Here is a 14,228-nt window from a genome sequence, read left to right as displayed (position 1 = left end):
TAAAGCAGGTGTTAACAATTGTGCTAATTAGCTCATGGACCAGTAAATAGTGATTGTTGAATGAGACGAGATGAAAGTAAAAATTGGTACTCAGCCTATCCAGCAGCCCAATGTTTTGAACTTCAAATAAAATGTATTTTAATGAGTCCATCTTGCCATAAGGCATATGATCTTCCTTCTAACATGCTGTACAATTAGATGATACGGGTGTCTATAATCTCAAATGACATAACATAATGGATGAGACAAAAGTATGGAATATATTCTAACAGCCCCCTTACTTCTTAGGTTTTAATAGAGGGTTATCCTTTCACATCAGGTACCACATTTTATCTCATATCTCATACAGGGTGATAAAACCTTCCTGAGGGAACCATGTTGCCACATCATTTGATAGTACAAAAATAAAACATACTGCCCTTTTAACTACAGATTTCAACTCCAAAATCTCACTGGTTTTTGAACTCTGGAAAAAAAAAAAAGTGAGGTCATTCCCAGATCCAAGTACTAGTACAGGTTAAATGGTCCTTCAATTTATTATAGTTCTTGAAATGCTCAAGAACTTTAAATTTAATGTTCTCTAAACACCTTGTAAAAAGAAAATTGAGACTTTGAGACTATAGCTTACATTTTAGCAATCTGTATACAATTTGACACACAGGGTAAAAGACTGGACATCCTGGCTCTCATCTCTGGTTGGATTACCTTTTATTTAATCTGAAGTCATGGCATTTGAAAAAAAAATTCTAAACAAAATGGAAAAAAAAAAATCAAGTTCAACTGAAAAGATGACAAAATATTCCAAACTTTTGCTTTGTTTTAATTCTGTACAGATCCCACAAAGTCTGGAGATTACCAATGCCAAAATATCCCTTAAGAAAGTGCCATTTAAAGTTACTTCTTGCTTGGGCAGCAGGTACAAATCCAACTCGTATTATCAGATCAGAAATTGAATTTTATGGCACAGAATACAGTCATTTTTCAGAAAAAAAAGAAACCACAAGACAACTTACAAATGTTCTTATTCCAACCAACATCATTTTCAATGTTTAGTGTACACAGCATTGTTTTTAATATATTTCTAGGTACCATACTATGACAAGTTGTGAATACACTTTGATGACTAAAGCACAAGGCAAAAAACAATCCCAAGGTGTTGGAGCCCAGCAGCCTCGGTGTACAGTCTAAATGCATTCACACTGTAGTAAAAATGACATTGCCTTTGTAGTAATCAATGCACATTAAAGTTAGCAAGAAGTCAGTTAGTGAGGAAACATTTTAGTGTTGAAGTCTAAAGAAGCGGTTACATGTTTTACAGTCATCTGAAGTCATCTCGGTGGTTTCCAGGCAGCCAACAATTGCCTCTAATAAGCTAAAGTACCTCTCTTATGGAAGTTGGTCCACATGGGAGGGCGAGCTCACAAAGGTGTAGTGTTTTTATTTTTACAGCAAAAATGTACAAATGGCAGGAGAGAATTGGCCCCATCTCAACTGCCAAGAGATGAAATGTCCACTGAGACTCCAAGATGGGATCAAAAATGATAAAATCGGTGTAATGCTAACCTTACGTTACACTCAAAAAACAGCCCAACGCCACATCAGTTACTTTAAGACCACATTCAGGTACAATAGCAAAACAAAAATCTGGTAATGGACGGTAAAAGAAAAGAAACAGAAGGTGGCCAATTAGGGGAAATCTGTCTTAAAAAAAAAAGAAGAAAGAAACAATAGGATATTAAGAGAAAGGCATGACAGATGGTTTGGCTGAAATACTGTGGAAGGACATGGGAGAAACAGGGCTGAGTTTGCTGTGATAAAGCGCATACATGCAACTTCCATAATGCCTGCATGCTGAATACTGGAAAACATTTTTTTAGAGGTATGTTTTTAATAATGCTTAACAAAAAGGTATATGTATATTGATGTGTACAGAGAAAACAAGTCAGTTTATGTTAGGAGTCCAAATTTATTTTACACTTTTAAGTATGCACTTTAGCTTTTTTTTTTCTTCTTCCTTTAAAACATGTTTGGTTGATAAACATCTCAATAAACATGCCATAACTGTAGTGTCAAAATCATGATAAACAATGTTAAAGGGAGGTCAAAAAATAAAATAAAATAAAAAGTGGATGAGGGAGTTTAGCCAACAAAAGACTGTGTATAAAAGGAGACTGGGTAGGAAGTAACACTGTTTGCCACCTAAATCCTGGAAGTAGTGTCAACAATACGGTGAGTGGGAGTGAGCTGCTAAGTTGACCAATGGGGTGGCGAGGTTGCTTAGTATCCAGACTTCCTCAGGTACTCAGCCATTGCATGTGCTTTCTTGTTAAGATTTCCACCATGGACCGCCTCCTTTCCCATGACTAAAACCAATACTGGAGCACAAGGGGAAAAAAAATATAAATAAAAAAAATAGACAAATGAACAACAGAAGAGCCCCGCCCCCCCATACAGGATGAAGGGGTGAGAACAAAGGTGACACAGTATCTTATCACTCTTCACTGCTATTAAATGTTTCCAAAACATTTGACTGCTCGCAGGAGAAATCTTAACAGCAATATTTTTTTTCTCTTCTTTTTTGTCCCTCAACTTGGATCTACATGAGCTTGAAAGCATTAAAAGCCCGAATCCCTCAAGTATTTTGCCATTGAGTAAGCCTTCTTATTCAAGCCGCCTCCATGGACGCCTTCTTTGCCCATTACAAGAACCAAAACTGAAAGAGAAAAGATGGAAAGAAAAAAAAAGGGATAGTTAAGAAAAGTAAAAGAAAAGAAAAAAGGTAAAGAAAAGACTTTCCAGATAAGAAATAGAAATGTGCACCACTTGGAATTTATAGATTCCTGCAGCATCTTATAGCAGCTACAGTGATCGTGCTGCATTCCCATTTACTGTAAAAATGCAAATTGAAATTAAGAATCTTGTATATTACATTGTATAAGACCGAGTGACTCCTAATTTTACCCAAGTAAAATGCAGCTACAGGACTTATTTGTACTGTCTGATAGTAAGAAATGATGTTTGAATAAACCACAAAGTGATGACACACCATGCTTGTAATATTCCAGGAGGTGCAACATTTAATTAATGCTCATTTAAGAAAACATCATGCACAAGAGTCAGGAGAAAGGAAAAAAATAAAAAAAAGTTAGAAAGCTAAAACAGTTTCTTCCTAATTCTGCTAACTAGAGGCAAACTCATGTGGCAAATGTCTCTGCTAACCAATAAAACAAGACTTCTCATCATACTGCAAGAAAGTTTGCAGCCATTTTAAAATCGATTCTGCTTTGCTTTCATGTAAATTAAGCCTTCCAAGGCTTTTAGCTTATCTAAATGCATCTAAAACACAAGCCAGACTAAGTCATTATTTAAAACCCTTTTAACACCCAACAAATCCTACCAATTTGAATGTTGACCTAATTAAAAAGATTTTTGAAGAATTTTTAAATTTGGCTCAGACTTTATTAATTTGCTGAACATAAGCAATTGGATCTTAAAAACTGATTGTGACAAAGCTGAAAATACAAAAGGTGTCAGGATGCTTGTCAGTTACTTCTTCAAAAAAATCTAATTTAAGGCAAAACCTTAGAAATAAAGCTTTACACTAAATGAAGGCTGTGAAGGTCAACTTCTACAGACAGGATACAAACTGCTTATGTAACAAAATCTCGCTTCAAAATTTCTGAAGCATCCCTTTATTGGACTTCAGTCTGGATTAAGATGGTTGGACTGTCAGTTTAGCATGGCGCAGACAAGTCCAGGATCAGAAATGTCAAACGGATATGTGAGAAGACCACCTAAACCCCTGTCACGTTTGTTTGCCATCAGAGCATTTTAGGTTAGTTTTATTATAGATGGTCAGGAAGGGTCATTGTTGCAGACCACAGCCTACAGAGTCCTCTATATAAAAAAAAAATCCACTACTTTGTATGCAAAGAATCTACCAAAACCCCAATATTGGTGAATAAAGTGCTACGATGTTTTTCAAGACTGGAGTCGTTCACAAGTGGCCCGTTCCTTAACCTCTGTCTAATATAAGTTGTTAAAAGGTAAGCTACAGGTCAGATATTAACTCATAGAACTGGCTTTCCTCATAGAACCCTACTTTAAAAGGTTTTATCAAAGTATTTCCCCCTCAAATATGCCATTTAAGAAGAACTATTGCTGTTGTGTCTGAGGGCTAATTAGATGCAACAATAAATCTTGACAATGAGGTTAAGAATTCAAAATGAAGTGTTTTAAATGGTTGCATTAAGAGAAAAATATTGTTTTAATCTTCATGCTAGATGCTCACAAATATCACAGAATTAGCCTTTTGATGACTAAAGGAACATTTACTTTGATATATATATATATATATATATATATACTGTCCCTATTATGTTAATAAAAAAAATTGGGATGTTAATACTTGTGGCTTTCTTAAGTATGCAAGTAAAAATAAATAAATTTTAAAAATCCCAATTTCAGGAACCCCACCACATACAAGTTTAATTTTACCTTTTCCAGCTCTGCCTACAGAAATGTTATATGTAGGTTCTCCTCCCTGGCTCTTTGTCCGGATGTCCATCGTCCAGTCGCCATCATCCTGGAGGCTGTCTCTAAGGACAGAACACTTCTTTGAGCCCAGGGTGAGACCATTTGTGTAAAACGACTCCCTGTCCTTTCCAACGAGGACATCAATTTCCTGAGACTGAAAGACAAAACACACACACAAAAAAAAACAAAAAAACAATTGGATTAAAAAATGGGCTGCAGCTTCTTTGACATAGGTAGTCGTTTTACTAGATGCAGAACGTAACAAAATTATCGCCGTTTATGTCTATAAGGCTCGGAAGTGAATCAAACCGCAAGCTATTGTTTAAATGTTTAGGGAAGCAGTTTGGGAGCACTTAAGTTTGAATCCATTCAATGAATCCATTCAATGTAATGAGGGGTGGGTGTGGTTACCTTAAAGGTGCATCTCTGAAATAGATGCAGTTTTAATTTTTCGTATTGATTTTGTTGGAGAGTCATGCATTGCTGCATGCAGTACCTGTAGATGCAGCACAAGCACTATTTGTTAAAATGAGATTCTCTAATCCTTCCACATTTGAAACATTGATTAATTAAAATCAAGGTACTGACAGAACACTATTTGAAAATCGTCAATTATGCTTTGCATATATATATATATTTTTTTATCGAGTGTTGTACTGTGTCGCTATGCACCAAGCTCATTACATAAAACGAAAAGGTTCGTTTCCTTGTAGCCAACAATGCAAACAGGTGGCTGGTCTGACTGAACATAAAGGCGTGTACCGTCTGCGCTTTACTAGCCAGAGATTTTTGAACCACAGGTAGCCGGTAAAGTAGCAGCTTAACTTCAGCTAATCGAAGCAGCTGCGCGCACAAAAGCATGCACGTTCTGCTGCCAGACACCGTCTGCTAGCTGCTTTTAAATTAGCCTCACGTTCACTGCTGGAGCTCCGAAATCATTTAAAACGCAATCCAGCAGCAAATAATTTACGCTCCGCACCCTGTCATGATAACTGAAGTCTTGTCACAGAAGGTCTAATATAGCAGTGTTTCCCTACCATGTCTAATATCCAACGCAGGCCACCGTCAGATAAGCTAGTTAGCTTATCTGCCCATATAAGTTAGCTTATATGGGCTAGCTCCGTAACGTTAGCTCGGTTCATTTAGAGCCTGCGAGGTAACGGTTTTAGCGCTACTGAGCGTCCGCGTGGGGAAGCGCGCGCCAGTAATGGCAACTAGCAGCACCGGTTCTCTCCAATTTTTGATCTTTTTTTTTATTACTTACCGTGATATTGTTGAATGTACCACCGGCATGCGCTGCCCAAACATATTTGGCGTCTGTATACCCAACAATGGCGCTATCCTGACAGCTGCCATCGGCCATCAGGTTTTCCACGTAGCTTTGCCAAGACATATTCAAGAAACTGACGCTATAAATTTATATATAAAAAAAGACTATAGCTTTGCGGGTAATGTTACCAAAAAAAGAGAGACAGAGTTGGGAAGGTGAACGATATCTCCAGGCAAATTTAGAGTCTCCAATCCAACCCACACTTCGACGTTGACCAACGCGAAGGCTGGGGCAGCAAAGAAAGCCAGGGCAGTGAGGCGGCGGCTGGGTGTAGTCCGTATCAGATCACTCCGCACAATGAGCTCCCTGGCGCTTTTATGGCAGCACGCGGTGGAATAAAGAGGGACTTATCAGCTCAGCCAAGAGTCTGTGCTGTGGGTCAGAGGCGGATGCACATGTGCTCATTTTATTCAGTTTCATCATTCTGTTATACAGCTGTATTTTCATGCTGTATAATAAGGTGACAAAGACTGTCTAGCCACACGCTGTGCTGTGTAAGGCACTAGTGCATACAGACAACTAGAGTCGGGATTTTAAAATTGTTACCCACTTTCTTTTAGTTAAAATTGCCATTCAGTGGTGTGTTTGGTGACTAGAAATTTTGATTGACAATGTAAAATATAGCTCCGAAATTTAATTTACATTTTCACTGCTGGATTTGCTAGAATAAATAGTTCTTTTTTTATTAGAAACAAATTAGGCTGAAGGAAAAAAAAACCTGCAAACTCTACTTTGCGTGTATTTTGCTTGGTGACATCACGAGAGGTAAGTGATTCAAGCGATTTGTTTTTGCCTAGGCATTGTCATAGTCACTTCTTACTTTCATTTTGTACCAGTATGCAAACCATTTTCTCCCATTTTGTGTAAGTATATCGCCCCTTCAACAGTCCTTTCATTTGTACTCTTGGTTGTTTTGTATCTAACTTCTCTGATACAAAATTGAGTCATAATGTATTATTTTTCAAAGACTATGGATTAATTCAACCTGGGGATGTGTCATAATCCCTTTGGAAATTGATTGTTTAATTCTAAATTATCCAACTTGCCGTCTACTGTAAAAATATATGACTAATGACAAATGTCTACCACCATAGGTAGAGTTTATCAGGGGCTATCCTCTTACATTGTACCACCTGTAAACAAACACTTATTTTCTCAAAGGTTTTTCATTCTGTATGTGCAAGCCTACGATTTTGACCAAACAAATTTTTTCACAATTTACATATCTTGTTGTGTGCTTATGTTTCTCTATTTTTTTTAATGCAAGTCCAAATTAAGCCTATATAGCCATATTTGCACTCTTCTGCCTAAAGAGAATTACATTTTGATTCAAATGTTAAATAGTGGCTATATGGGAAGATTTGGGGCAAAACAGAGACAAATAGGACAAACAACCAGGCACACACACACACACACACCCATCCATCCATCCATCCATCCATCCATCCATCCATCCATCCATCCATCCATCCATCCATCCATCCATTTTCTAACACCCTTGTCCCTAGTGGGGTTGGGAGGGGTGCTGGTGCCTATCTCCAGCTAATGTTCCAGGCGAGAGGTGGGGTCACCCTGGACAGGTCGCCAGTCTGTCGCAACCAGGCACACTCACTGAGACATACCAGTAATTTAGAGAGACTGGTTAACCTGACAGTCATGTTTTTTATTGCAGGACTGTGGCTCAAAGCTGCTGTCTAGCCAGGCAGGTTACAGTGAGGCTCAAAGGGTATCTACTTTTTTTTAATGATTACTGATGTATTTGTGTCCTTAATTTGGTCCCTTTTAACTTTTCATAGTCATGCACCAGTTCTGTATAAATAACAGTTGGAGCCTTAAAATGGTCTCAATGGATTGCATCAACCAAACCAAACAAATTTTAAAACAGCACGGTTAAAAATGATTGATCATGGAATCTAACTTCACAAAACGCTTCCATGTAGCCAAAATGTGTGCAGCTTTTTTCTAATTCTGCTCAAAAGTCTTGCAGCAGCTGTACAAAATACATCTGAAAAATCCTGGGCCACAGACGTTGCGCGGGCCTCTTGTGGGGGTCCATCCCTCTTGACCCCCTCCTGGGGGTCACCAGGTGTTGTGGTAATGCGTCCTCCTTGCCCTGGTCCTTCTGAGTTTTAGCTGCCAGATGTATTGGGTGCTTTGGGGGGGGGTGCTGTTTCCCCTGCTTGGTGCTGGATGGTCTTGCTTTCAGGTGTTGGAGGGAGCATTGGGGTACAGGGAACTCTGGGTTACAGGGTTGATGATGATGTGGCAGGGTCAGGGAAGATTGGTGCCCTGCATCTCTCCCTGCGCCTCTTTGGCTTGGGGGCTGCTGCTCCTTTCCTTTGTTGACAACCGACTTCCATTTATGGTGTATGGCTGACCTGGGGCAGTGCCTGGTGTCTGTCTGGGGCTGTTGTGGCCTTCTGGAGTTGAGTACTGCTGTCCTTTGATGCCCTTGGGTGCTGTGGTTTGCAGGCCTTCCACCATCCTCGCCACTAACAACTGTGCAATTTCCGTCGACAAGTTTGTCCACATACAACCCCTCCAACACAAAGGCAATTATTTCCACACATACGTCACCAACTACTTTTACTCATAATTTCTCATTGTTTGTGTCGCTGGTCTGCAACAAAGAACAAGAGTGTCACCCTTGTTGCCAACAAACATTTAAGACATCCTTTAAAACTATCCATGTCACGAACAGCACCACACACAGATGTTTCTCTACTTACTCCTCAGCTGACAGTGGAACCGAGTCGTGTGACTGCTTTTGGGCAGTCTGGTCAGAACACACAAATCCAAACAAATTCAATCCAGTCTACCATTTATGGGTCAGAAGCCACTGGGACCAGTGATTATAGACCCTGGCTAGTGCAGCACTGAGAGTCTCAATTATTTGATCTAATTGAGATGCAGTTGTGGCACTTCCAGACACAACTCCAAAAGTTTAGCATTGAGAGGCTCTCATGCAACCCCTGCTAGGATCAAATGTGAAGCTACAATGTTAAAATTTGATTTCCCCCCTCCCAACATCAACAAGACTCCCAAACAGTAATAGTTGACATGAGCCATTTGGGTAGTTGTCCAGGTTGGCAATTAGAAAGCGTGTTTTACACAAAGAAATAAATGAGTCCAGTTATCTATTGTTCCCCTTAATTGTTGTGATTTCAGCTATTTTTCTGACCCAAATGCTGCACCAGAGGCAGTTCTTGAATAGGTAATGGTTTATTTAAAGAACATGGTCAAATCTGCAAAATAACAAGTCTGTTTCTCTGGTTTTCTCAGGAAGGTCTGGAGAGAAAGAGAAGAGTGACTAGCAGTTGACAAGCAGGATGATGCAGATTATTCAATGGCAGGTTTGAGCTTACGGTTCAAAGAAGAGGTTTCGGCATGGAGAGGGAAGTAGGATCTGTGGAGGTACATTTCTGTGCAGGTTGAATCTTGCAATTATTTGTTTTTCTGAGCAGGGTAAGTTGGAGAGCAGACCGGTGACGGCTGAAAGTGATCACACGGAGGAAGACGACTATGAAACACAGAGATGGGAGGTCCAGAATAAGTAGCCAGTGAGGTGTGAGAACCACCAGAGTCCAACCTGTGAGGTGCCTAGAGTGAGTAGTAGGTCAAGGAGCAAAGAAGGCATTTAAAAAACCAAGAAACTCTTAGGAAGTTACATTCAGGAGTTGGCTTGACTCTACCAGTGACGGTTAGGCATCAGGGACCAAATGGTGGCCTGCCAGCTCACTAAAAACCAAAGCCAAACAAAACACTGATTGCTGTCAAGTATGTAGCCAGCAGCAGGTGGAAAACCAACAAGGATCCTCTGTTCAGGACAGATTACACACGCACAAAAACAGATTCTAACAGGAGTCTTGTTTTGCATTGTATAGCAAATGGGGAGTTGTCCCACTAAGAGCTAGCTACTGAGAGAAGGGAGATTAGGTTATTAGCCTGGTAAAAACCAGCCCCTTGTTCTACACTTTGCTTTGTACAGAGAGTCTCCACTGTGGACTATTGAGAATTGATTGTTTTCTGGAGGTGTGGACTCTGTTGGGGTTTTAAATTTTACCCAAGTCTTGAACGTTTGCCCATTGTATTGCACGAGATTGACGCTGTAAAGCTTACCGGAAATTGCTTGGACTGTAAATAAACATCTCCCACCCACCACGAACAGAAAAGCGACGACAGAGGGCGACTGTTAATGTTAATGCAATATTTGGAATCGTAGCCAACATGTACTGGATGGCTTTGTCCACTTCCTCTGCTGTCATCGCTAAAACTACAGGCAGACTACAATTCTGAAACAGTACAGAAAATCGTCGACATCGTTCACAACTTCTCCTTCTGTTCACCGATTGGCCCAGTTCAAATACTGTTGAAGGAATCAAGCTTAATGGGAGAAAGCCCAGACTCAGCGGTGACGTGAGATTAGAAGCAAGCAGAATAGTGTAGGAAGAATGGCCAGGCAGTGCAGGGCACTGTGTTGAATTCCTTGAATAAAGTTGGGTTAGTTAATACACATCAGTTTATTATTTTTCAAAACGTTTCTTGTTAGTTTGCACTGGTCCATTACATAAATAAAACTTTTAGGGTATAATGTGGAAAAAAAGTGGCATAAATCCATTTACAATGCGGCGTAAATCTGACTAACCAGCAAGAAATTTGGATTGAGAGAAAAGAAGATGGTAGTTAGAGCTGACCTACAGAGGAACATCAGAGGAGGATGGGTGGATGATTGGAGGCAGAAGTCCAGGGAGTTTAATCACCACTGTGTTAAAGTTGTTTTTATTCGTTTTACTTGGAAAGGAGCAAAACGAAAAACAAATACCCTCTTTGGCCAGCAGAGGGAGTGCTAGCTCAAAAACGTACAGAAACCTATCTATCTATCTATCTATCTATCTATCTATCTATCTATCTATCTATCTATCTATCGATCTATCTATCTATCTATCTATCTATCTATCTATCTATCTATCTATCTATCTATCTATCTATCTATCTATCTATCTATCTATCTATCTATCTATCTATCTATCTATCTATCTATCTATCTATCTATCTATCTATCTATCTATCTATCTATCTATCTATCTATCTATCTATCTATCTATCTATCTATCTATCTATCTATCTATCTATCCATCTATCCATCTATCTATCTATCTATCTATCTATCTATCTATCTATCTATCTATCCATCCATCCATCCATCCATCCATCCATATAATTGTGTATTTGTGTGAAGCCAAACATGTCTTCTGTCTAAATAATGTGGTTTAAGTCACACCTTTTGAAATAACATTATTCTAGACGTCCTGGTCATGCTCCTATTTTTCCATTAAACTTTACTCCTACTTTGTGCTTTTTTTTTCTTTTTTTTTAACAAATGTTGCACTTACCTGAATGCATACCTCCTATGGATGTTAAACATGTCTAGTTTCTTTCTAAATGTACATATATGCACTTTCATATCAGCAAGAGCCCTTGATGAAATTTAGGGTTTTTTGGACATTTCTTTTAGCGTCTTGCAGCCTTCTTTCAGGGTAAACATGCTTGACAGTCAGATTGGGCATGTTGGCAGTCGTTTTAAATGGTCCCCATTTGTAGATTATTTTCTGTACAGCAAAATGTGGGTTTAGTCTTTTGAGAGCTCTTTAAATCCCCCACACCACACTCGCTACAGTCTTCTTCTTTTTTTTCTTTTTTTCTTTTTTACAAAAGGTCTCACCAACTGTCAATAATTTTTTTTTCTGTGGTTTGAATTTAATTGACTTTTTTCATGTGAGTTTTACAAAAACATTTTAAAGGGTATTTTCTAATTCCTCGTTTCCTCACATGTAGCTTTTCAGTATATCCTACAGCAATGTGAGACCAAGCTGGTGACCAGTGAAGGGAGGAAATACCCGACTGCTGTCTCATTTTCAACTGTGCTGCTCAAAGTTGAGCTCGCACAAATGCATTTCCCTCACAATTCAATTCAAATTCAATCATACTTCATTAATACCAAAGGGAAATTTTACATTACAATCTGGTGATAAAATTTTACACCATTTTATGGGAAATAAACTGGATTGCCAAGAGGCATTGTGGCAGCAACGAAACACTCGACCCAACACTCGTTCTATTGACCTTTTTTTTTTTTTTTTTTTTTTACATAAAAAACCGCACAAGATAAATGTCTGACAAATGAAGGGAAAGAGAAATCATTGTAAGCAAACTGTGAGAAACCAGCCAAAGTAGTTGTACACAGAAACGTCTGACTAGAACCATAACTTAAACCAAAAATAGAAAGAAAAAAAAAATGTTCCTGTTGCTTAAAGAGAAGCAGACTTGGGCTGTGTATGACTGCTTCAAAGTTGGATTCAGCGATACAACCATGAACTGAAAGTTGGGTTTGGTCATTTCTTCAGAATGATGATGATGCAACTTTCAAATGAAGAAAAGTGCGTTAAAACTCCTCCTCAGCGAAGGCAGATCAACAACAGCTCGGATCTCAGTCCGGCTGAAAACTGATGGTACAAACTGATGAGACGCCTGTCCTGCAAATATCCCATGTGAGCTTCTTTTCATAAGTGAAGCCTCATTAAATAAACCAATCATTTTTTTTTCTTACCTCAACTCTGATTCATCCCAGAATTGTTTCTTCTACTTGATCTAGCCAAAAGACATAAAAACGTAAATACCAGCAACCACTGTGATTCATTTATATTTTACTACAAAACAAACTTAACTGAACATCCTTTAAATGTACTGATTCCATATTCCCCTCCCCCCCAGGGATTGTATATGGCCAAGCAAACATTCCCATCAGGAACTGCGCTCCTAACACAGGACAGAATGTCAGGACCCCTGTGTAAAGCCTGTGGGGTCTGAATCCTCCGCACTGACCATATTAGCTGTTACACATGGTCTCGTGAAATGCAGAGACTGAATGAAAATAAAGGGATTAGAATAATAAACCCGCACAAGGCAGCGCCCCTTTAAAAACCCTCCCCTCAGTTTTTATGAGGCTGCTGCAGTGAGCTTCTTTGGAGATGTTCTGGTGGTAAACACCACTGGCACTAACACTGCAGTGTATAGAAACTACAGAGCCAGAGTTGATGCCTTCAGGTAACCTCTGGTACAGTTAGTTGCATTTTCTAAATAAATTCCATTCACAAATTCACTCTACCTCGAAAAACTATTCATATTCCCTAGCCCACAGATCTTAATGCATTTAGGAAGGAATATAGCTTTCATTTTTCTTAACAAAAAATCTATTTAATAAGCTGTGGAGTCAGATTTCCCACTTGGAATGTCTCTAAATTTATTCAACGCTGACTTTGACATCTATTATGGCAGTTCCTTCAATCAACAATAGTACTGATTGAGTTTATTTAAATGGGATGGCACATAATAATGTTGCAATAAATAAAACGGATATAGCAAAATGATCATTTACACCCGTAGTCCCATAACACAAACACAGGATACAAACATTCATACTATTTCAGAAAATCTAGTAAAAACAAAGTATATGTAGTCAAAACAACCTATTTCAAGCGGTTAAAATATTAATGTTTTTTTATGTTTGTACAAATGACAGTTTTTGTAGTAAATTGTGGAAACATGCTTATTTCTTAAGACACACAAGTCAGAGTGCATCTAAAATCAATGTTACTTGCAGCGCCTGCAACTCTAAACTGGACAAATTAAAAGTGGTGTTTGTTTATGGAAAGTAAAGCGTAAGAGGTAATACGAATGAACAATGGCTACTTGGGTGTCACCAAGTAGCCATTGGTGACACCCAGCTACGAGTTCGGACTTCCAAGGTAATGCACCATAAAAGTGAATGCCACACTTTTCAGATTTTAAGTTGAACCCAAATATTTACATACACCAAATAAAAAGACATACTCATTTTTCTCATTGTCTGAAGATAAATCAAACCTCTTGGTTTAGATTAGTTGGAATTATAAAAAATTTGCTAAATGCCAGAAAACTTGGTATCTTCTGGGCGTGGCCTTAAATTACATCCACAGGTTTGCCTCCAATTAACTGAAATATGTCTGTTCAGTTTGTGGAAGGAAATCAAAAAAGGTTTGACGCAGATCATACAGCTTAGAAGACAATTATTCCCGATACTGAAAAAAATGTTTGCAGACAAGAACATCTCAAAAAAATGTTCTGACAAAGTTTCCTGGCATTTAGCAAATAGAAATAATTTTGGTAATTCTAACTAACCTAAAGTCTGCGATGGACTGGCGGCCTGTCCAGGGTGACCTCGCCGAAATGTCTCGCTGGAGATAGGCTGTACATCTGTAAAAGAAAAAAAAAAAGAAAAAATAAAAGAAAGAAATAAAAGGGAATAACGGGGAAAAAGATGTGC

The 14,228-nt window shown here is 38.7% G+C and overlaps 1 protein-coding gene and 1 long non-coding RNA gene across 3 annotated transcripts; both read right to left on the bottom strand.

Moving 5' to 3' along the window:
• Nucleotides 1–797: 797 nt before the first annotated feature.
• LOC102232684 (profilin-2-like) lies at nt 798–6,166 on the bottom strand. 2 transcript variants are annotated; one of them, XM_005816703.3, is made up of 3 exons: nt 5,801–6,166; nt 4,498–4,690; nt 798–2,713 (listed from the first exon to the last, which is right to left on the bottom strand). In XM_005816703.3, the coding sequence occupies exons 1-3, from the start codon at nt 5,927–5,929 to the stop codon at nt 2,616–2,618; spliced, it is 420 nt and encodes a 139-aa protein (XP_005816760.1). In that variant the 5' UTR covers nt 5,930–6,166; the 3' UTR covers nt 798–2,615. The 2 variants fall into 2 exon arrangements, with proteins under 2 accessions (XP_005816760.1, XP_005816761.1); XM_005816704.3 differs by having other exon boundaries at nt 798–2,375; nt 5,801–6,151.
• Nucleotides 6,167–7,543: 1,377 nt separating this feature from the next.
• On the bottom strand, nt 7,544–14,118 carry LOC111608953. Its single transcript, XR_002752925.1, has 3 exons — nt 14,084–14,118; nt 12,474–12,514; nt 7,544–9,386 (listed from the first exon to the last, which is right to left on the bottom strand). It is a non-coding gene; the product is annotated as an uncharacterized LOC111608953 (long non-coding RNA).
• Between the last annotated feature and the right edge of the window lie 110 nt (nt 14,119–14,228).

This window comes from Xiphophorus maculatus, chromosome 6 (genome assembly GCF_002775205.1).
Source record: "Xiphophorus maculatus strain JP 163 A chromosome 6, X_maculatus-5.0-male, whole genome shotgun sequence".
Classification (NCBI taxonomy): Eukaryota; Metazoa; Chordata; class Actinopteri; order Cyprinodontiformes; family Poeciliidae; genus Xiphophorus; species Xiphophorus maculatus.
Note: the sequence above shows the minus strand (reverse complement) of the source record. Positions and strands in the feature narration are given on the sequence as shown.

What these genes read in the sequence shown, in the direction of transcription:
- LOC102232684 (XM_005816703.3), bottom strand. Translation starts at nt 5,929, where the DNA reads ATGTCTTGGCAAAGCTACGTGGAAAACCTGATGGCCGATGGCAGCTGT. An exon ending in GTACATTCAACAATATCACG is followed by an intron (nt 4,691 to 5,800) that starts GTAAGTAATAAA and finishes TTTGTCTTTCAG; the next exon opens with TCTCAGGAAATTGATGTCCT. An exon ending in TGTAGGCAGAGCTGGAAAAG is followed by an intron (nt 2,714 to 4,497) that starts GTAAAATTAAAC and finishes TTTCTCTTTCAG; the next exon opens with TTTTGGTTCTTGTAATGGGC.